Source organism: Bactrocera latifrons, unplaced genomic scaffold (genome assembly GCF_001853355.1).
Source record: "Bactrocera latifrons isolate USDA-ARS-PBARC rearing strain unplaced genomic scaffold, ASM185335v1 scaffold_731, whole genome shotgun sequence".
NCBI lineage: Eukaryota > Metazoa > Arthropoda > Insecta > Diptera > Tephritidae > Bactrocera > Bactrocera latifrons.
The window spans coordinates 60,048-81,739 of NW_017537414.1; the positions used below are offsets into that span (position 1 = coordinate 60,048).

At 39.7% G+C, this 21,692-nt stretch overlaps 1 protein-coding gene and 1 pseudogene across 4 annotated transcripts in view; one reads left to right on the forward strand and one right to left on the reverse strand.

The window, feature by feature from the left end:
- Positions 1-3,503: 3,503 nt before the first annotated feature.
- The window catches only part of LOC108976173 (PERQ amino acid-rich with GYF domain-containing protein CG11148), a 33,344-nt gene continuing 15,155 nt past the window's right edge, over positions 3,504-21,692 (reverse strand). For 2 of the 4 annotated variants that reach the window (XM_018945104.1, XM_018945105.1), the window contains exons 2-8: positions 12,404-12,901; positions 11,217-11,393; positions 10,866-11,142; positions 6,712-10,806; positions 4,418-4,492; positions 3,961-4,115; positions 3,504-3,834 (exon numbers count right to left, since the gene is read on the reverse strand). In XM_018945104.1, coding sequence (XP_018800649.1) covers positions 3,709-3,834; positions 3,961-4,115; positions 4,418-4,492; positions 6,712-10,806; positions 10,866-11,142; positions 11,217-11,393; positions 12,404-12,814 — 5,316 coding nt within the window. In that variant the 5' untranslated portion in view covers positions 12,815-12,901 and the 3' untranslated portion in view covers positions 3,504-3,708. The remainder of the gene's footprint in view (positions 3,835-3,960; positions 4,116-4,417; positions 4,493-6,711; positions 10,807-10,865; positions 11,143-11,216; positions 11,394-12,403; positions 12,902-21,692) is intronic. The other 2 variants (XM_018945108.1, XM_018945106.1) reach the window with 2 other exon arrangements.
- LOC108976171 overlaps positions 21,259-21,692 on the forward strand; it is a 2,265-nt pseudogene continuing 1,831 nt past the window's right edge.

The window sequence follows — 21,692 nt, forward strand, 5'->3', positions numbered from 1 at the left end:
TTTATTTTTGACCTTTTCGTGTTTGAGTTGCATACAAAATATAAAAAAATTACAATCGATTAACATCTACGATGATTCTTTTTAGTTTTGTGACCAGCTAACCATCAGTCCGCAAATTTGAGACAATAGTTTGAGACTAACGCGAGAGACTGTTTAGTGAATAGTAACTAGTTACAAATTGAGACTTTACCTCAAAATGTCTCAAATAGTGACCAGGGACTGCTTACAGCATCGCGCTATAAATGCAATAAAGAATACTTTATTTGGTCTCTTATCGTTTGGCCGATTGCGGTGAGGTTCGCCCCAGTTGTCTATTTCTTGTGGGTGATCAGAATCATAATTTTGAGGAACTCAACTTAATTTACATTTTTGTCAGGTGTTATGTAATGCCGCACAAGCGTTAGCAAATCTTGCCACTTTTGTAGGATTACACCTTTCTCCTCTGCCAAAAATTTTGTTAATGAGGCTTCATAATTTTTTTTTATACCTACTTTGTATTCGAAATCCAAAGGATTGCTACGATTCTCCGCACTATTTTATCATTCCCATCACTTTCCCTAGAGCTCAAATAAAAAAAACAAAGGCGGACCCATTTCGATATTTAATTAACATTTGAACTTAATTAAACTTATTTAAAACAATGCGGAACTTAAAAACTATTCAGGGGTGTTGTAGAATCTGATGTCGGTTGTCGGAAAAAAAAAAAAAAAAAAAAAAAAAAAAAAAAAAAAACAAAACAGAAGGTATAATGAATTCAGATATTATTGGTTTGATATTCGAAACAGAATTTGTATCTCTTATTTTTTGAGTTTTGGAAAAATTGCGGGTGTTTAAGGAGGGAGCCTGCTTTAGAGGCTTAAAAGATCGATTTTTTAAGGTTCTTTTTGGGAGGGAAATAAATAATTGATTAAAGCGAAATTTCTAGGGTTTATAGTTATTTATTTAAACATCATCCCCACATGTTTTTGATACAAAATCATTTGCATTTTACCTTTGGGAAGCAATTGTCAGATGCTTCTCGCATGTGCTTATGCCAGAGCGGGCAGGATGCAGATCGAGATTTCTATCGGAAACAAAAAATTCAAAGAGATTCATTTTATTTAATAAGTTATGTTCAAATTACACTATGAAAAAGAGTAAAATTATAAATTTTTTTAAATTAAAAAGAAAAAAGGCTTATTTTATTATAAAAAAATTTTACTTTAAATATATGTTCGAATTAAATTTTTTATGTTTTTTTTTAATAGATGATAATTAATGCCAAAGATAATAAACTTTGCCCCAATTCCATATGACTTTTAGTTTTTTTTTTTTTGCTGTCCTGTCCGCAAATTAAGAATAATCGTAAAAATTAAAAAACGAAACAAATGCGTCTTTATTAATTCAATGAATGCTATCTCTTAAAATCTTTCCTTAATTCGGAATTCATACAAAATTTTAATAGGATTGCTTCTAAAAGTGTTCATTTGCAAGTTTTGTCACATTAGTAAACAGCTGATTCGAATATTTGTTTTGCGTATGCTCGAAAAGACAATAATCCAATCAGATTCTGTGACACCATTGAAAATCAGAATTGGTTTGCAATTCTGACAGTTAAGAAATTCTGTCTTGGATTCCACAACACCCTTGATTGTGAATTGAACACAAAGTGTGATCCGTTTGCTATCGAATGTCGTTCTTTCGACGGTTTTGTATGAAAGACTTAAGCGTAAAATCTTGGAGAGGACCCTTAACCAACGCGATCGACAGAGCTGCTCGATACCAAACGAGAGGTTGTTACAAGGTAATTCTGTCTCGTGTGTCTTTTCCAATATACGAGGTGTGTTCAAAAAGTATCGCGAATTTTGAATTTTCGCGGGTTAATTATATTCGAATTTCGAGTTGGCGTTATGTTGGTACTCATGTCTCTCACTTATGCCGACAAGCTCGGCCATTTTTAGGGTTCATTGACATTGACATTGACAGCTGCTTTGCTTGCACGTGTTTTGGATCGTCTTCGATTTTTACCTATTCAAAAAAATGGATCAAAGAACCTGTATCAAATTTTGTGTGAAAAACGAAATTAAGTGCGCGGATGCATTCCGAATGTTGACTGTGGCATACAGAGAAGCTACCTTGGACCAAAGCAACGTTTAACGGTGGTACAAAATGTTTTCAGAAGGACGAGAAGATGTGACAAAAATTGGCTTTTACACCACGATAACGCCCCTGCTCACACATCGTTGCTTGTGCGCGACTTTTTGGCCAAAAACAACACACTAATGATGCCGCAGTCACCGTATTCCCCAGATCTGGCCCCCTGTGACTTTTTCTTGTTCCCTAAACTGAAGAGGCTCATGAAAGGACAACGTTACGCTTCTCTTGACGAGATAAAGACGGCATCGAAGGAGGAGCTGAAGAAGATAAAAAAAAAACTATTTTTTGAAGTGCATCGAAGATTGGAAAAACCGTTGGTACAAGTGTATAATATCTCATGGGGATTACTTTGAAGGGGACAAAATAGGTATTCATGAACAAATAAATAATTTTTGAAAAAAAAAAAAATTCTCGATACTTTTTGAACACACCTCGTAATCCTGAAAAAGCGATACGTGCCGCTCACCTGAACCACAATAACACCATCTACTCTAAGGGTATAATGGTACTGCGGTGCACAGATGATATTGACATCCTAGGTCTTAACAAAAGCCCTCAGCGCAACTTTTTCAAGCCTACAAAAAGAAGCGAAAGAGGTTGGTCTTGTGGTGAACAATGCAAGACAAAGTACCTGGAGGCCATATGCATAGATTCCTCGTATCTTAGGAACTACGTCGCTGTTGAAAGCTTTAAATTTCTATATGTAGCATAAACTCCACGAATAACATAAGCCTGGAGTCTTGCTAACAGGTGCAACTTAGGGATCGGTTAGCCATTCAGAAATAGATCCCTCGACGAACAAAAATTGCACTCTATAAGTCTCTCATGATTTCTGTTCAGGTCCATATGGCGACATAGATATAGTCGAATGCGCTGGCTATGGCATAGAAAATAATGCTCCAGCGGAAAGTTTCTTCGACTTCAGACCCATTAGTAGACAACGCAAGCAAGGGCGCCCACGCATCCAATGGAAAGAGCAGATACATAGCGACCTGTATGCACTTGGGATGTACAACTGGCGTGAACTCGCAAAAGATAGAGGCAACTGGTGAGGTTTCGTATTCTCAGCCCACACCGAGCCACGGTTCTAGTGGCAAAGAAGAAAAATATTTTCCATAGAAAAGGTGAAAAAATAATTATTTCATAATAATAATATGGTTGTCTTGATATCACACGTAAATAAAATGAAAAGGTTTAAATTTTTAAAATATTCGTTTCTTGATTCGTTTAATTACCGTAGAATTTAATTTGTTAACTATCTATTAAATTTGATACGTGTGGAGAGGGATCTTTTTGAACGAAATGTTAAATTGTGTTATTTTGAAAGGAAAGAATATTTATTTAACAAAATATGTATAACTCATAAATCAGTTAAAAGTTTAAAATATATTAATGCAAAGATTGGAAATGGAAACCAAATAAATGTGATTATTCGTTTCATTTCATAAGTTATTACGTCAAAATATGATAAGCCCTTGTTTCTCAGCTGGTGTTTTAGTTCGGGGTAAAATATCCAAGAGCTAAATTCTTTGCGCGTTTTGAAGTGTTTCAACATTTTTCCGGGCTCTACATTTATGGCGCATCTACGTATACTCTATCTCCAACATTCGTGCGACCTTCTGCAGCAGTAACGGAAAAGCCCAAAATGCGCGCATCCAGTTTAGTCATTTTATTCTTCTTAACTTTCTTTTGTTTTCCCTGCGAAGCGCAGAAAAAAGGATCAAAGATAGCTTCAACAAATTATGATTTGTGTAAGTTGTTACAATACTTGCTCGTCATAGGTTGGCAAAAGCATTAAATAAGACATGACTATACGTATCTTACCTTATTGTCGGAAGTCTCATTGCCAGATGGTGTTATGGCAGGTGCTGGCTTACACATGTCATCATTATGAGCGTTCTGTGCTCGTTGCAAATTTTTATATTTGCTGCGGCGTTCGAGAAACTGTTTCCCAAAGTCGGTAGACTCTTTATTTTCACCTAGAAAGTTTATTTATTTAATATTGTAAAGCAGATTGTATTTTGAAAATTTCACTGAATTTGAAGAGGGTTTTCTATAAATTCTCAATTTCTCCTATTTGTATTTTAAAATTACACGATTTTATTATACAGTAAGTTCATTTTAGTTAGTAATAGCTTTTCTGATAGTTGGACCATTCCGGAAAAATTTGCAAAAAAAAAAAAACATTTAGGCAAAATTCAGCTTTTAGACATTTTGTGTAATGGAAATAATGAACAGAATTTAGAATGCTGAATATAGTTTGCAATAAACATGTACTTACCTAAATACATTCGTATATAGTCTCTAACTTCATATGGTGATTCCAAGTCTCGTAAAAATGTTACAAAAGTAGGCACTAAAACAAAAAGTTTCATAATGAGTTAAAATTATGTTGTATTATTTTACATTAAAACTACGAGGATATTAAATTGAAAGAACCATATTAATTGACAAAAAAACAAAACGATCATGTTCGTATTATTTTAACTAAAATATGTCTAAAGGCGTTAATTAGCCGCTTATCTGGTACGAAATTTCAGTGGCCTTCTATAGAAATGCTCAGTGACAAAGCGTGGAAAAAGTAAGTTATCAAGTGCAGTTATTAGTGTTTTTCATATTAAAACATGACAATAAATTACAAAAAAGCGTTAAAGGTGCAAGATTTGTTTATTTTATAAATTTTGAAATTAAATTGGTAACTTTTTTAATACAATTTTTTAAAATATTTTTTACGGTAAATTAAAAAAATCTGACCATGGTGAATTTTAAACAATTAACGAATAAGGAATGTTCAACCATAATTAATTTGCACAAAGATGTAGCGTTATATTACTGAAAAATTTAATAAAAGCCAGGTAGCAATACGGCTACAACAAAGAAAATCGAGTCATCAGGAAGAAGAAGCAAGTGCGCCAAAAAATAACAACGGGAGACTTAATAAATAAATTTTGGATATTTCCAATTTTGATCCCTTCAAATCAGTTTGAAAAATTCGCGCACAGCTTATAAAATAAGACATCAATGCCCCCTCAGTGCACACTGTTCGTAACAGATTGCACCAAACCAATATTCACAGGTGCGTTGCAAGGAAGTTACTCTACCTAAATGAGGCGAGTAAAAAAAAAAAACGACAAGCTATTGCAAAGAGCAATTATTAAAATCCTAAAACTTTTGGCATAAAGTGCTGGGAACTGATGAATCGATGATTTGTCTTCGTTATTCCCACTGTATGGTTTACGGTTGGTGCGCACCCGAGCGAGAACTATTATACAAGTGCAGTCTGCCCACAGTTAAGTGGGTGGAAAAGGGCTTAATGGTTTGGGGATGCTTATCTGCGAATGGCTCTGGCAATATTGTAATCCTGGAAGGAGAAGTTACTGCTGCAGTTTATTTAAATATTTTAAAGCAGCACGCTATCCCCGAAGATCACCGACTAATTGGACCGAATATCCTTTTTCAACAGGACAACGCGCCCATTAATACTGCGAAAATCATCACAGAACATCTACAAAATGAAAATGTGAGTGTATGGAAATGGCCGCCTCAAAGCCCTGACTTGTCACCAATTGAAAAAGCTTGGACAATCCTTAAGATGCGAATAACTGAGGAGAAACCCTAAGTCCTGGTTGATTTGAAGAACTGCATCTATAACATTTGGAATAATTTTCCTCAAAATTAGTTATTGAAGCTTGTCAACTTCATGAAATAACGATTGGCCCAACTAGCAAGACGTAATTATGAACATTGTGGATATTAAACAATTTGATAACTGTTTTTTTCTACATTCCATTTACTTTATGTGTGGAAGTTTTCCTTTTATAAAAGCAATGAACTTCTCTTTTGTTTTTAAATTACTTTAATTAGATACTTTGAAATATGGTCTCAATAAAAAGAAAAAAAAGTTACTTTTGAAAAATATAAACTTTTAAATTTTATTCACTTCGCTGATTTATATTTCACTTTGATAATTTACTTTTTCTATCTACTGCATATTTTCGCTATTTGCAAAAATCACAGGTGCAGATATATTTGCAAGTACCTGTAAAGTTTTATATTAAAGTAGGCAAGTGAGTGCTAAGTTCTGATGTAACCCAAAATTGTATACTCTTCCAATCTGTTAAAACCTTGAATCGATTACAATCATACGTATTACTACTCCAAGCTTAAGCTTATTTCGTTCCATCACCAAAATCTACAGTCCGAGATATTTATATGAAAATCGTTCGAACAAGTTACGATATTTCTACCGTTAAATTCTTTCGAATCCAGTTAACTTTTTAGTTTCCTCCCAAAAAAATAGGTCTAGTGAGAATGAAAGAATTCAAAAATGAAGCGAGTCGAAGAGGCAACCCATCGAACTAAAGATAAGTAGAATATATACAATTTATTCGGTCATGGCAACGCAAACGCAACGTACCTTAAATTTCATTGAAATATTTATGGGTGTCAAGCATTTCTAAAGCAGGAATTAATAATTATGTAAACAAACGCAAACGCATTACGAACTAAATTATTACATTTGACAGAGGCAATTGAGTGAATAAAGAACACAATTTATTATAAATCAATATTTACCATCCAGTTTTGTATTCATGTTGTTCAGACTTTTTGTACACCAGGCAATAAACTCGGTCTCATAGTCATCTCGTTTATTGTTAGGGGCGGTGGCACGGCTAGACCCATTGTTCGATGGATTTTTCGTAAAGGCTCTTTTATCAGCCAAAATACCACCATCAGCATTATTTCCACTAGCTTTTTGTGATTGAGTTTTATTACTTGGACCTGGTTTTCCTGCATTGTTACTTGGTTGTTGGTTATTGTTCTTAGAACATTTTTTGTTGTCATTTTGGGTTCCAACACTTTGCATAATGGACACAGTTTGGCTTTTACGTAAGTTACGTACTGTATTTTGTTGTTGATTTGCAAATGGCCCACTAACAGCAACGGTTGTGTTACCGGCAGAAGCGGATGGTGATAGTTTTTGTTGTACGGTTGAAGATTGTTTAGTTATAGTATTGTTCGTAGAACTAGAGGAAATCCCTCTACCAGAATTAGTATTAGCAGCAACCGCAGCACTAAATTTGACAGGTTCTTCCCAGAAACCAGTTGTGCTTGTTGAACCCCAAACTTTTGTGCTTGACCATATAGCCGAAATATTAGTGTTACCTCCACCCGCATTACTTGTTGGACTCATGGCAGCTGTAGCTTGCTGCTGTTCCTGTTCTTTGCGACGCTGCTTCAACATATTTTTTTCATTGGCTAAACACTTAGCTTCTTCTGCTTGTATTTCGGCAAAACTTTTAACGGGAACGTCCCTTACAGGTGCGTTCCATTTTAACATAGAATCAAATGCTTCAACAGCAGCGGTAGCACTAGCACGAACTCGCTTGAGAAACATTTCCATTTGACGCTGTTCCATTTGGCGTTCCCGTCTTTCAGCTTTTTGTATTTCAGCTAGACATGGCCCACCTTTTAAAGAAGCTGCATTGCTTTGTGCGGACCATGGTGCAACCGATGAATGTATACGCTGATTTTCTTTAGGAAGTTTTGAACTTGAATTCCCAGATTCAGCTAAGCCAGAAGAAATATTTACGTTGGCGTTATTTCCTAGCATTGCTTGTCGCCGTTGTGCTTGGATCTGCTGTTGCCGTTCCTTTTCTTCAAGCATTTGTCGACGCTTTTCATCATCTAATTGTTGTAGACGGCGTTTTTCCTCATCTGCTTGCTGGCGTTTCTTTTCCTCCTTCTGCCGACGCTTATCTTCTGCTTGGTCTCGACGTCGATCCTCTTCATTTTTTTTGCTACAAGCACTATCCTCAGACACCTTTGAGTTCTTACTGGTTACTAGCTGTTGCTTGATCGCACGTTTTGTACTAATATTATGGTGTTTACCAACAGTTTCATCTTTTGGCAGTTTTGTCACAGATGATGCTGTTGGCAGTGTCAGTATTGGTGAGTTCTGCTGATGAATTTCAGTTGGTGTGTCAGTATGTTTATCAAGACTAGTAGTAGAGGACTTAAGGGGCTGGTCATCATTTGCGCTGGCATGATCTTGCCTAGGAATCATAGAAAGAACATTTGAAGATTTATGATTTTCATAGTTTGGGTGTTCGCATTTCACTTGCTGCTCTGATTTTATCTGATCGCCTTGAGTGTGCGCCAAAGTGGGCAAATCCCACATAGATACCGGAATTATTTTTTTCGAATGTTGTTCCCTCTGTTGCTGAATTTCTTGTGTCATATTATTTGCATTGGGGGTGTTAGTGTTACAACCCGACGTAACTGTCATAGGGATTCCCATCAATAAATTATTTTGCCATTCATTGGGAGATTGATGTGGAGCTCGATTAGCTACCGATGATAGCCATGAATGGGCGAGAGAATTATTTTGACCCAAAGAATTTCTGGCAACTAACAATTGTGCTTCATTCAGAAAACCAGCATTATTAGCGCCAATAAACTCTTGAGGTTTTGGATTTGGAAGCATAGGTTGATCACCATTACTTGAAGGTAAAAACATTCTCATATTAAAATTATTAAGTAACTCATTTTCCGCTTGGTCCTCAATTACACGATTTATTTTTCCAGAACTACTATTTTCCACGACACTTGGCAACACATTTGCAAATGGATTATTATTAAATACAGTTTGAATTGACTGTGGGTGCTGTTGTGTATTCAGAAGAAAATCATCATGTTCCAAAAATGTGTTCGGTGGCGGCTGCTGTGGAAGATTTGAATATCCTGCGGTAACAGTGCCACCAAACACTAGATCTTTTTTGGCACCATCCATTATGTCATACAATTGGTTTGTCGTCCCCGAATGATTCATAGCCGCTAATGAATTACTTAAACCAGACCTATTAGGCAAATATTCCACATACAGTTGCAGCTTTTGTCGTACCACATCCTCTTTCTCTGAAGGTGTAAGTTGCTGGAAACATTCATTTTCCGATAATTCATTAAATATCAATACCTCTTGTTGACGTAGCATCTGAAAGTACATATTGGAAACGTCAACGGGTATAAGGTTTTTAACATTTCCGCTTAAAAAATCAGCTGAAGGACTTAAATTCCTTTTAATTTGATCGCGTTGTTGTTGATGTCGTTCAGTTTGCTGATGAGTCTGTTGCTTTAGATTATAATCTCCAGATGTTTGGGGTTTTTGGGCTTGCCCTACTACAGGAGGATTAGCTAAATGCATGTTATCTAAATTTGGTATGAGATGGCTGTGAGTAAAAGGCATATTGTCATTACAAATCTTTATCAACTCCCCCAAAGAACGAAAATGCGTATCACCAAATCGGCGTACAAACAAATTCTCATTAAAGTAGCCAGCTCGATACCATTCCGTCATTTCGATCGCTGTAAATGGGCCTTGAACTTTTGATTGAGGATCTCTATAATACCAAAGGTCAGATGGTCCTGCTGTTAATGTTGTAGAATTTATGCCATGAGAAGAACGACCAACTGACGAAGTATTTGCTGTTGCAGTAGCTGCCAGTTGCTGCTGCTGCTGCATGTGGTGGTGCTGCATTGTAGCACGATCCACTACTATTCCTCCACCAAAAAGTTGTATGCCCTTGTGAAGACCATCCGTGAGGACTGGTGCTAAAGTCGGAGAAATAGAGACTGGACCTTCGTTCGGCTGTTGCGGCGGTTGCTTAAGCATGGCGGCAGCTACTGTTGTAAAAACATTAGGAGCACATAAGTTATTAGCTGCAGGAGTGAGAGGTGCTACGCTGACCTGCACTGGTAAGGGTGGAACATCCTGTTTGATTTCATTTCGGTTATTATTATCACTAATACCGATGGTATCATCTTCCATAATTAACTTTTCAATCATATTGTCAGTAACCTCCCTCATCCGATCTGACAGATCTCGATGAACACTGGCACTACTTATTTGATTAGCCGCATTATCAGTGCTGTAGAAAGACGAATTGGAGGATGTAACTGTTGTAGGTGTTACATCTCTACTACGCATGTCTGAATTTTGTTGCGTTTTGGGTGAAACATGTTTTGTCGTATTTGGTTTTTGTGCAATAGTCTCCGATTTTGGTTGTGAGAATTTTTCATTAGGCAGTTCTATTAAATTCTCTACAGGTGTACATGGAGGTGAGTGTTCAGAAGAGTCGGACATATTGCTTTTGTTTTCAAAAGATGCTTTTGCTCTCCCGTCTCTCACGCTACTCCCTTCATTATTGCGTGCAGAGCTTTCACTACTGGAATCACTTTTTTTTCGGCTTGGTTTCTCATAACTTTCATTTTCAGTATCGTCCACAGAACCGTGAAATGCTCCACTTGAATCAAATGTTCCACCGCCTTCCAATGGGTTTTCCATAGCCCATTCCGGCAAATTGTCTTCTCCCTCTCCACTTGAAGAGTTACCTATACTTGCGCTATGACTATTCCATTGAGAAGAGCGTGGTATTGGTGTATTTAAATCAGATAAGTTGTTGAAAGTTCGACCGGAAACTTGGTTGCTGCTAAAACCGTTTGAGGAATTCTGTAGCGATTTTGCTGAACTGCTATTATAGCCTCCACGTTCGTTCACAGTAGTTATGGTAGAATAGGAACGTTGCATCGTCAAATTGTGTCCGCTGCCGCTATACCCCATGTCAATATTAGCCGATGCCATATCTTCGTCACGCCAGCTTGCCGAACGCCCTATTAATTGTTTACAAATATATCTGGTTCAATTCAAACACGATTTATTTATTATATACCCCAACGATGTGTTACTGCGAAATTACTGCCTGTGCCACTATTACCGCGCCAACCTTCAGTACTGCTCAACCCGCTGCTAGGAGCATCGCCCGAACCATCCTCGATGCGATTACGACGCCAATTTTCCAAGTTCCTTGGGTGACTAGAAAATTCTTTTCGTGGACTTGAAATTGGAGTACCACTCCAATCTGAATTTGAGCTAATGCCACACATGTTGCCGCCCCCTGTGCTTAAAGAATCGCCTCCGCCATTACGTTCCGGCCACCCGCGTTCAGTCTATTCAAATAAAAACCCATAATTTAAAATATGTTAATTTTTTTTAGTTTTTTTGTTTATCTACAAGTTACTACCTTCGCTGGTATTGACCGTGGATCATCTTCGCCGAACATAGGTATAGGTCGTTGATATAACTGATGATAATTTGGCTTACCACGCATCCTACCACGGTCTACAGAACCCCCTCTTCCCCCGATTCTTGTAGAGGTATTGAAACCAACAGGTGATCGTTGCATCCATGAAGCTCGTTGCTATGATACAAAAATAATTAGATGCTCGTGTTATAAATAAACGAAAAGTTAAAAATGACATTCTATACATTCTCAAGCAGTCGAATCAAAAATCATGTAGACAGCAAACATAGTACCGTATGAAAAATTTACATAAGCTACAGCCAGAAACAAAGGAGTTTCCGCAGAGCACTTATATTTTACATAATTGAAAATCTAGACTAATATGACCAAGTATCACATCAAGAACATAAACCCCTTCCACGTTCAATAGAAAAAAAAAAGATACTATCACTATTACTAATCGCGTATTCCAACCCCAAATCAAATTAAACGAAGCGCTATTGATTTATTTAAAAACATTACTAATGGACGGTAATTATTTTTTATATAAATCATACGCTAAAGATTAACATATATTCTAGTTGTGGTCATCACTACTATCAAACACTATGAGATTCCCCATAATAGCCATTTCTTCATACGTTATCGGATTTGAACCAGATTTTATTTAACCAAAAACTGTTATTTCGGCGATCTCATCTTGTTTGGATTGGTAAGTTTGAGGTTAAACTTTACATCATTGGAGTAACACCTAGAAGCAGTTTTGACAAAAACTGATCCATGCTGCCATTAAGTCCAGTCCTAGCCAAAGGCCCCCAAATATGGAGTTATAAAATAAAATCCCATAAATAAAAAAATATTTTTAATTTGCAGTCCAAGCTTATAAATAAGAATTTAAAAAAAAAAACTGTTTAAGACATAATATTTTTCGCAGCTGAAGGCCTTGGCAGCCAGTGCGTTATATCTATAAGTGGAACGAGTATTTATAATTATTTCTCTTTAAATAAATAAATAAAATATTTTGCGTACTTCGTGTTCTACCATTTCGACCATTATCAGAATTAAAAATTTAACGAATTAAAAACGTTTAAATTAAAAAATTAGAAACTCTTAAAATAACACACTATGGGTTACTCTGGTTTTACTCAAAGATATAAAAAATAAATAATTAATGTATAAATACTTACTGTTGTAACCGGTGGAACCTGTGGCAGTAGCTCCTCATCTGTACTTGGTATAAGAGCCAGTGGCAACTGCACCTTTTCAACAAATATTTTCTTAAACGTGGGTAGTATTTCAGGCATGTTATAGTTTTTATCGAATAATGACAGCATTTCTTCACGGCCATAACGGAATTCTGGAAATGTATTTCGAGGAGCTAAAGCATAAGAAAATTGACTAATTACTGGTGATGAAACACTTGAAGTTATTTCAAATGATTGATGACCACTTCCATTACCACCGTTGTTTGAATTGGATGAAGTGGACATCACAGTACCTCCACCAGCAATGCTTCCACTAGACAATAGACTAGAACTTGTGTTATCCGCCGACATGTTACGAAGCCATTCAGGACCAAATTTCATTGAGTCTGTCATTTTTGCAGAAGTGGAAATTAATATTATTTGTGTAAAACAACAGGTATATGGTTAAAGCTCCTGGTCAATTACGGCACACACTGTTTACTGGAAGTAATAGTTATTAGTCAATGAGTATTACAAAAAATAGTCAAAACAGAAGTCATTGCAACAGAACATTAGTTTCAACGTATTTCCACATTGAGTATATAAAAGTTTTGCTCACTTATTCTTTTTAACAAAATTATTCGGATTTGATCTCACCTCGCAAGCAATGATCTACTATAATATAATATATAAAAATAAGTCGGATTTTTCTTCCTGACGCTATAACTCCAGAACGCACGAACCGATTTTCACGGTTTTGCATTCGTTGGAAAGGCTCGGGCTACGTGAGGTTTATAGCAAAGAAAATTCAGGAAAAATTTCGCCATCTCTGATACATAGCATGTCCACAAACCAATATTTTAAGTTGATGGTGCCGGTGCGTGATACATTGTTTTACAGCTACTCATTGTTCTCTGCTCAGTTAATTTCATGTGTCAAATCGGTATTGTGTTCACTGTGATAAAAATAAAAATAAAAAAAAAAATTCGTTTCCTAACATTTCAATTGGATACCATCAGATCAATCACGAGTATTGTGCAAATTTTTATTCAATTTCAACAGCAGGCATTTGTCTTTGAGGTGGTAAGTTGAACTGTGTAAATTATATGGATCGTGCATTTGAGGTTACACCACTCTGTTCATAGTCCAAAATGCCTAGAGGACGACGTGTGAACATCGGTCACCGCACAAGACATGCAAGCCAGCAACAAGTGTATTCACAGATCTTAAGCGAAGAAAGACAAAATATAATAAGCCGTTCCCACGACAGTCGGGTCTTTTTATCCGGCCAAGGACTGTCAACTGGGAAGAATTCTGCCGTTACAACAAAATAGAATAAGAGAAAATGCCCGATTGAGAAGATAACGCGTGAGGAATTGCAACAGATAACAACTACATATACACCACACACTACACCATCACACGATCAGAATGGTGCCAACACCAGATGAACCGCATCAATTTCTGCAATTAATTTCGTCGATGGTGGATCAGCTGAATGGTCGGTACAATATACAGGAAATACAACAGTTAAAGATGAATTATTGAACAGTTGCAAAAATTTTTTCATGCTAATAATGCTGTGGTTAGTATGTTCAAAACAGCATTGGAACGAATGCCATCGGATACGCACAAATTTTTCATAAGAGCAGATTGTACTCAGGTGAACATGTGCGAAGATTCAATGGACCCATGACCATGAATGATGTTGCGGCAACTATTTTTGGCGATCCAACTAAATCGCGAGACACTGTAGTTCAGCAAAGAAGCAATATCATGCATCGTGTAAACGTGTACGATGCGTTACAATATCCAATTATTTATTGGGAAGCTGAAGAAGTAGTGCTAGTGAAACCTTATTGCATTTATTTTTTAGTGCACTATGCCCAACCCTGATACCATCGGATATGCACAAATTTGACATAAGAGCGGATTGTAGCCCAACAGGTGAACATGTGCAAAGATTCAATGCACCCACCGTTAATGATGTTGCTGCAATTATTGTTGGCGATTCMAGTAAATCGCGAGACATTGTCGTTCAGCGAAGAAGCAATATCGTGCATCTTGTAAACGAGAGAAATCGTTTGTATGATGCGTTACAATATCCAATCATTTATTAGCAAGGGCAAAGCGGATGCAATATCACGTTGAAGATGGTCGATCCAATTACAGGTACAATATTCACACACAAATTATTGCTATTATTGGTTTCCATTAACAATTCATTTAATTTTGCATTTTCAGGCGTATCAACGAATAAAGATCTAAGCGCAATAAATTATTATACGTATCGTCCGTTCCCACGACAGTCGGGTCTACGAAAACCGGAACGGACCCGGATTTTTATCCGGCCAAGGACTGTCAACTCGGCCGAATTTCTGCCGTTACAACAACAACAACAACAACAACAACTATACATATCGTATAATGATTAGTACACATGAGGAGAATGTCATTCTGAATTGCCGTCGGCTATTCCAGCAATTCGCTGTCGACAATAATGTCAAAGTCGAGACAAAACGTTTAGCGTTCATCCGATTCAATCAGGCAAAGATTCGATCTGAGGACTATATACACATGCGTGATACTATTCATTCAGATGGTGATGTTCAGAATATTGGACGTCTGACGATTCTCCAATCATCTTATCTCGGAAGAACGTGCGAAATTATGGAACTGCGGATTTATTTATTACGTTCACATGCAATCCGAAGTGGACGGAAATTGAACGTGAGTAGAAACCGGGCCAAAAACCAAGAGATCGCCATGACGTAATCGCCAGAGTATTTCAGCAAAAACTCAAGGTTATGATGGAAGTGCTTACTAAGTATCGAGTTTTCGGTGACACACGTTGTCACCACTTGGCGGAATGGTTGGTAATTTGGTTGCTGAACAAATTATATTTAAATGAAGTGGATGACATCATATCAGCTGAAACTCCTGATCCAGTCACTGATCCCCATCTACACGACATTGTGACGACACAGATGGTGCATGGATCGTGCGGTGCGTTAAATGCATTATCGCCTTGCATGGGTGATGGAAAGTGCACAAAACGATATCCGCGATCGCTACTTGCTGAAGCAGTCACAGGGAACGATGGATATCCAGTTCATCGTCGGCGTTCAAAAGAAGGTAATGGTCGAACTATCAAAGATAAAGTTCAAAATCAAGAGATTGAGATAGGAAATGAATTCATTGTATCATATCGCCCGCTGCTATCGCGAATTTGCGAAACACATGCAAACGTTGAGAGTTGTCATTCAGCCAAATCAATCAAATATTTGTTCAAGTACGTCACAAAAGGCAGCGACATGGCTGTGTTTGGTATTGTGTCGGAAAATGAGAATGAGGAAATCAGCAACTTCCAAATGGGCAGATACGTCAGTACTAATGAAGCACTTTGGCGATTATTGTCATTTCAAATTCATGAAAGATATCCCACAGTTGTACATTTAGCAGTGCATTTGGAAAATGGCCACAGAGTTCACTTCACTGAGGCTAAAGCGGCACAACGAGCTGAGAGACCACCATCAACAACATTGACTAGCTTCTTTGCAATGTGTGAAGCAGATCCATTCGCAGCGACTCTGATGTAGGTTGAAATGCCCAAGTATTACACTTGGAATCAATTAACAAAGAATTCCAACGTCGCAAACAAGGAACCTCAGTTCCAGATTGGCCACAGCACAGGTGTTTTCCACTGATGCACTAGGTCGCATATATACTGTTCATCCTAGAAATGATGAATATTTTTATTTGCGTCTGCTGTTAGTAAATGTACGTGGACCAAAATTATTTACGCATTTGAAAACTAAGGCTATTGGAATGGCTACCAATGCCAAATATATCGATAAGCATGTCAAACTTGCGGATTCAGTTGTTTCATCAAATGCGTACCAAATACAAGTGCTGTTCGCAATTATCATCACCACGTTTTTTCCTTCACAACCAATTCAGTTATGCAACAAATACAAAGACGACATATGTATGTAAACGAATAATCCTGACATCCAAATAACCGATGAAATCTGCAATGAAGGATTGATTCTGATTGAGGATCAATGCTTGACTATTGCAAACAAGCTACTGATTGAAGTAGGAATGATTGCGCCAAATCGATCGATGCACGATGCATTCAACCAAGAATTAAATCGAGAGCTGCAGTACAATGTTGATACATTGCACGAATTCGTTCAAAATGTGCCGTTGCTGACTGAACAGCAAAAACAAGTATACGAGACATTAATTCAAGAGGTGGAAAACAATACCGGTGGTCTATTCTTCCTGGAAGCACCTGGAGGAACAGGGAAAATATTTGTCATTTCATTGATTTTGGCCACTATTCGATCAAGATGTGACAAAGCTTTGGCTGAAGGCATCACCTTCATAATAACGTAAAAACATTATCGCTAACCACTATTATGATAGTTCAACTTCAAAATGATCAAAGTGCTGCACAATTTTCCAAACAATTGTTAGCTGTTGGAAATGGAAAAGTCATAGCTGATGCGACATCTCGACTAATTACTCTTACCAACGACTTTTGCCGATTTGTAGACTCTCAATTACCAAACGTTAGTGAGAATTATCAGAATTGTGYTTGATTAAGTCAACGAACAATTCTTACCGCAAAGAATTTCACCATTCAATCAAAAATTGCTGGCAATTTTTTGACATACAAATCCGTTGATTCCATAACAAATCCCGATGATGTAGTAAATTATCCAAAGGAATTTTTGAACTCTCGGATTACAAGGATTTCCACCACATAACTTGAAACTCAAAGTTGGTACAGTTATTATGATATTGCGTAATTTGAATCCAACGCGACTTTGCAACGGTACACGACTTTCGGTAAAAAGACTTATGCCGAAAGGAAGCGGGGAAGGCTGCCATTCAGCCGAGCGGCAGCGGGTCCAAACAGGACACAACGGTGGCAAGCAATGTGGTGGAGAGGATGCAGGTGGACGAGGTGGCAAAACAACCGGGCGTGAGCGCTGAGCTCATTAAGCTAGTCGCAACAGCTGACGTCCCCGGTTGCCCAGGAAGCCGGTCTACCCTCCACACAGGAACTCCTCGAGTGACTAGGCGACCATGAGGACAGCAGCGCGTACGACGGAGGGGACATGCCCCCTTTGAGCCACTACTTTAATGGCCGTCGACATGGAAGTTGCCCAAGTGAACCTGCATCACGCGGCGGGAGCCTCGGCAGTCATAACGAGCAGGTTCACACCGGATCAGTTGAGCTCTTTGCTGATCCAAGAACCTTGGGTCTATAAAGGTGAGGTCAAAGGCCTCAAGACGGTACACAGCAAGGTAATCTGGGACCTCTCTAGTGAGCGACCAAGAGCATGCATAGTAGTCAGGAATAATGTCGACTTTTTCTGTATTTCAGAGTTCCTGACGCAGGACTTGGTGGCGGTACAGGCCAGAGACTGGGAAGGCAGAGACTTCGTCCTGGCATCAGCCTACTTCCCAGGGGAGGCAGCAGTAGCACCCCTGAAGTGGTGGTAAGGCTAGTGGAGTTCTGCAAGAAGTACAGGCTGCCCCACATTATCGGATGCGACGCGAACGCTCACCATGTAGAATGGGGAAGCACGGACTGCAACACAAGGGGTGAGTCTCTAATAGAATATGTATTAGGTAGTAATTTAGCTATTGAAAATGTGGGTTGCGAACCCACCTTTATAACTATAAGCAGGAGGGAGGTGCTGGACATCACCTTCAGCAACGAGCATGCAAATGGATGGGTCTCAAGGTGGAGGGTCTCAACGGAACCCTCCCTGTCGGCCACAGAATTGTAAGGTTCGCACTGAAGGTTGAGGTCATTCACCTTCCCCCAAGACGCAACCTTCGAAGGACCAACTAGAGTGCCTTCAGGGTAATGCTACAGGATTAACTAAATAGGGAGAGGCTGACGGATGATAGCGTTACGGGCCGGGGAATAGATAGCAGAGTGCTGGCACTGCTCGGGTCTATCACTAACGCTTACAACGGTAGCTGCCCACAGTAAGGCGCAACTGTCCCTGGTGGACAAAGAAGCTTGCAGACCTCAGGAAAAGGGTACGTAGACTATTCAACAAGGCAAAACGTACAGGGGTCTGGGAAGAATACAGGAGCTACCTAACCCTCTACAATAAGGAGATTAGATCAGCAAAACAAACTAGCTTCAGCAGTTTCTTTGAAAAGGTCTCCTAAACACCAGAAGCGGCGCGGCTGCACAAGGCTCTGGCTAGTGGGAGGACTAACACGGCCATCAAAAGAAGCGCGGAGGACAGGGCGACAGAGCTTCTGCGTGGTCACTTCCCGGAGACCATCCCGCTGGACCAATGTCTACGTGTGAGAGAACATAGGCCATCCCGCTTGGATTGAGTAACCGCTAGGCAATTAGTCACTGCGGACTCGATCAAGTGGGCAATGGCCTCGTTCGAAAAATTCAATCCACTGGTGGATGGCATCTTCCCAGCGCTTTTGCAGCAGGGTGAACAGCCTCTGCTACCTCACCTTATTCGGCTGCTGAGGAGAGCCTTGCAATGGCGTACATCCCTGACCCATGGAGAACGGCTGATGTGATCTTCATACCCAAAGTAGGAGGGAAGGACTATTGCTTTGCCAAGTCCTACTGGTCGATTAGTCTAACCTCCTTCCTACTGAAGACTATGGAAAAGATCATAGATCATAATATAAGGTCGACGGCGCTGAAGAGTGCATGCTACTCAGCATGCATACAGAGCGGGAAGACCCACCAGTACGGCTCTGTACCAGTTGACCTCGGAGATAGAGAGCTCACTGGAGAAAGGGGAGGTGATGATATCTGCCTTCTTTGACATCGATGGTGCCTTCGACAACTCATAAGAGTGTAGCCAGGGCGATGGAGAGAAAAATGTGGCAGCATCGGTGCCACGGTGGATAGAGGCCGTACTGCGCACCTGGATCGCCGAGACCAGGGTAGGTGAAACAAAGATCCGTCTGGGTGCGACAAGAGGCTGTCCACAGGGAGCCTCCTACTATGGAGACTTGTCGTGGACGAACTGTTAGCATTCCTAACTGACAATGGATCCGTTGCCAAGGGTATGCGGACGACATTGTGATAATAGCAAGAGGCAAATTTTAGGATACTCTCTGTGACCTAGTGCAACGAGGTCTAAATCTGGCAAAGGGGTGGTGCAGGGGAGTGGAATTAAACATCAACCCCTCAAAGACAACCGTAGTCCCTTTCACAACGCGCAGGTCCCTAGCCGGCTTGAGGAACCTCACACTTGGGGGCAGAGAGATCGAGATGACTAACAAGGTTAAACACCTGGGTGTTACGCTGGATTCTACCCTGCGGTGGAAGCAGCATGTGAACCAAACGCTGGTCAAAGCAACAAAAGCGTTAATGGTGTGCAAACGGCTGGCGGGTAAATTCTGGGGCTGTAAGCGAAAGATCGTTAGGTGGTTGTACACCATGATCGTGCGACCGATAATTACATACTGGCGGTGTCCTGGACCTCCGTAGCGTTGTTGTTGTTGTTGTAACGGCAGAGTTATGCCGAGTTGACAGTCCTTGGCCGGATAAAAATCCGGGTCCGTTCCGGTTTCCGTAGATCCTCCGTAGCGTCGCAGGCTTCGGTGGTTACCAAACTATCGAAGCTTCAGCGACTAGCCTGCGTTTGCATGACGGGCGCTATGCGAACCTGTCCGACGGCAGCTCCGGAGGTCCTGTGGAAACTTACACCGCTCCATATAATGATAGGTCAAGTAGCCAAGCACTCACTTCTGCAGATAACAGCAGAGGGATGCAGCAAAGGCAAGATAATCTCGTCCCAGATGATGCAGAGGATAAGTGGCGACATTCCTATTGCCCACCTCCCAAAGGACGGCATTACTAAATCAACTCAATTCACGAAAAGGTTTAAGGTTACCCTCGGTTGCAAGAGTGAGTGGAACGACCCCACTCTTGAGCAAATGCTAAGGGATAGCACAATGAGGTGGTACACCGACGGCTCAAAAACGTCGGAAGGAATAAGTGCGGGTATTGTAGGTCCGCGTACCAAGCTCTCCATTCCGACGGAAAGTTTTCCGAGTATTTTTCAGGCTGAAGTCCTGGCTATAAGTCGGTGTATAGAGATAAACCTCCACCGCAACGAGCGCATAGCTATACTTAGCGATAGTCAAGCGGCACTAAAAGAGATCTCCTCCTACGAGATCAAATCGCCATTGGTGCAGGAGTGCAGAGAACGGTTGAACAATCTAGCTGCAAAGAACCAGGTGCACCTAATCTGGGTGCCCGGCCACAGGGGCATAGCCGGCAACGAACTGGCTGATGAGCTAGCCCGCTCCGCAGCCTCCACCAGTATGGTTGGGCCCGAACCGTTCATTGCGGTGGGTCCCCACACAGTGCAGGAGCTGTTCCGCGTGCGAACGGCATGCGTCATGCCAAGCTGCTAGTTCGGGGGTATAACCAGAAGAGGTTCAAATCGTTAATTAACATCTCAAGAAACAAACTCAGGATCCTGGTTGCATTTTATACCGGCCACTGCAAGCTGAAAATGCATTTAGCTAACATGGGCCTATCATCTTGCGCCAACTGTCGGTTTTGCGACAGGGACCCTGAAACCCCGGAGCACCTGTTAATCGACTGCATTGCAGTCTGTAGGCGCAGGTCGAAGGCTCTTGGAGCCATGTTTCCGGATAGGGATCACATCGCTAGCACCCAGCAGAATACTGGACTTCATCAATATGCTGGGGCTAAGCGAGTCCCTGTGAGTTAGGAGAGGGCACAATAAACCTAAGGTCGCAGTGCATTCCTCAATTATTTATCTTATCTTATCTTATAAGTTAATCATATTATATTACATTATTGTTGCTATATATATTTAAAATTTAAAATGTACAAAAGAAAATTTTCGAACCTTTTGAGTAAGGATAATTCAAATTTTATGGCTACAGTTGCGAAGTTTCGCAAAATGAATGAAGATAATAGTATTTCAGAAAGCGATGATATACCATCTACAAGCAGGGCAGCAGTATCTGACAGATTCTGTGAAGTAGCAAATAGTTGTAGGGAAACATTAGATAATTTAGATATTGATGAAGAACTGGAATATATTAGTAATAGGGAAAATGACAGATTTTTGTTTGATGACGACGAGGTTGACTTTTGTTTAGAAACAAAGGACAAAGATGTTAGTGAGGAACTTCGTAAGGGATTGAAGACATGGGCTGTTAAAAATAACATATCCCAAAATAGTTTAACGGACCTTTTACAAACCTTAGATAGAGCAGGTATTAAAGGACTGCCGTTATG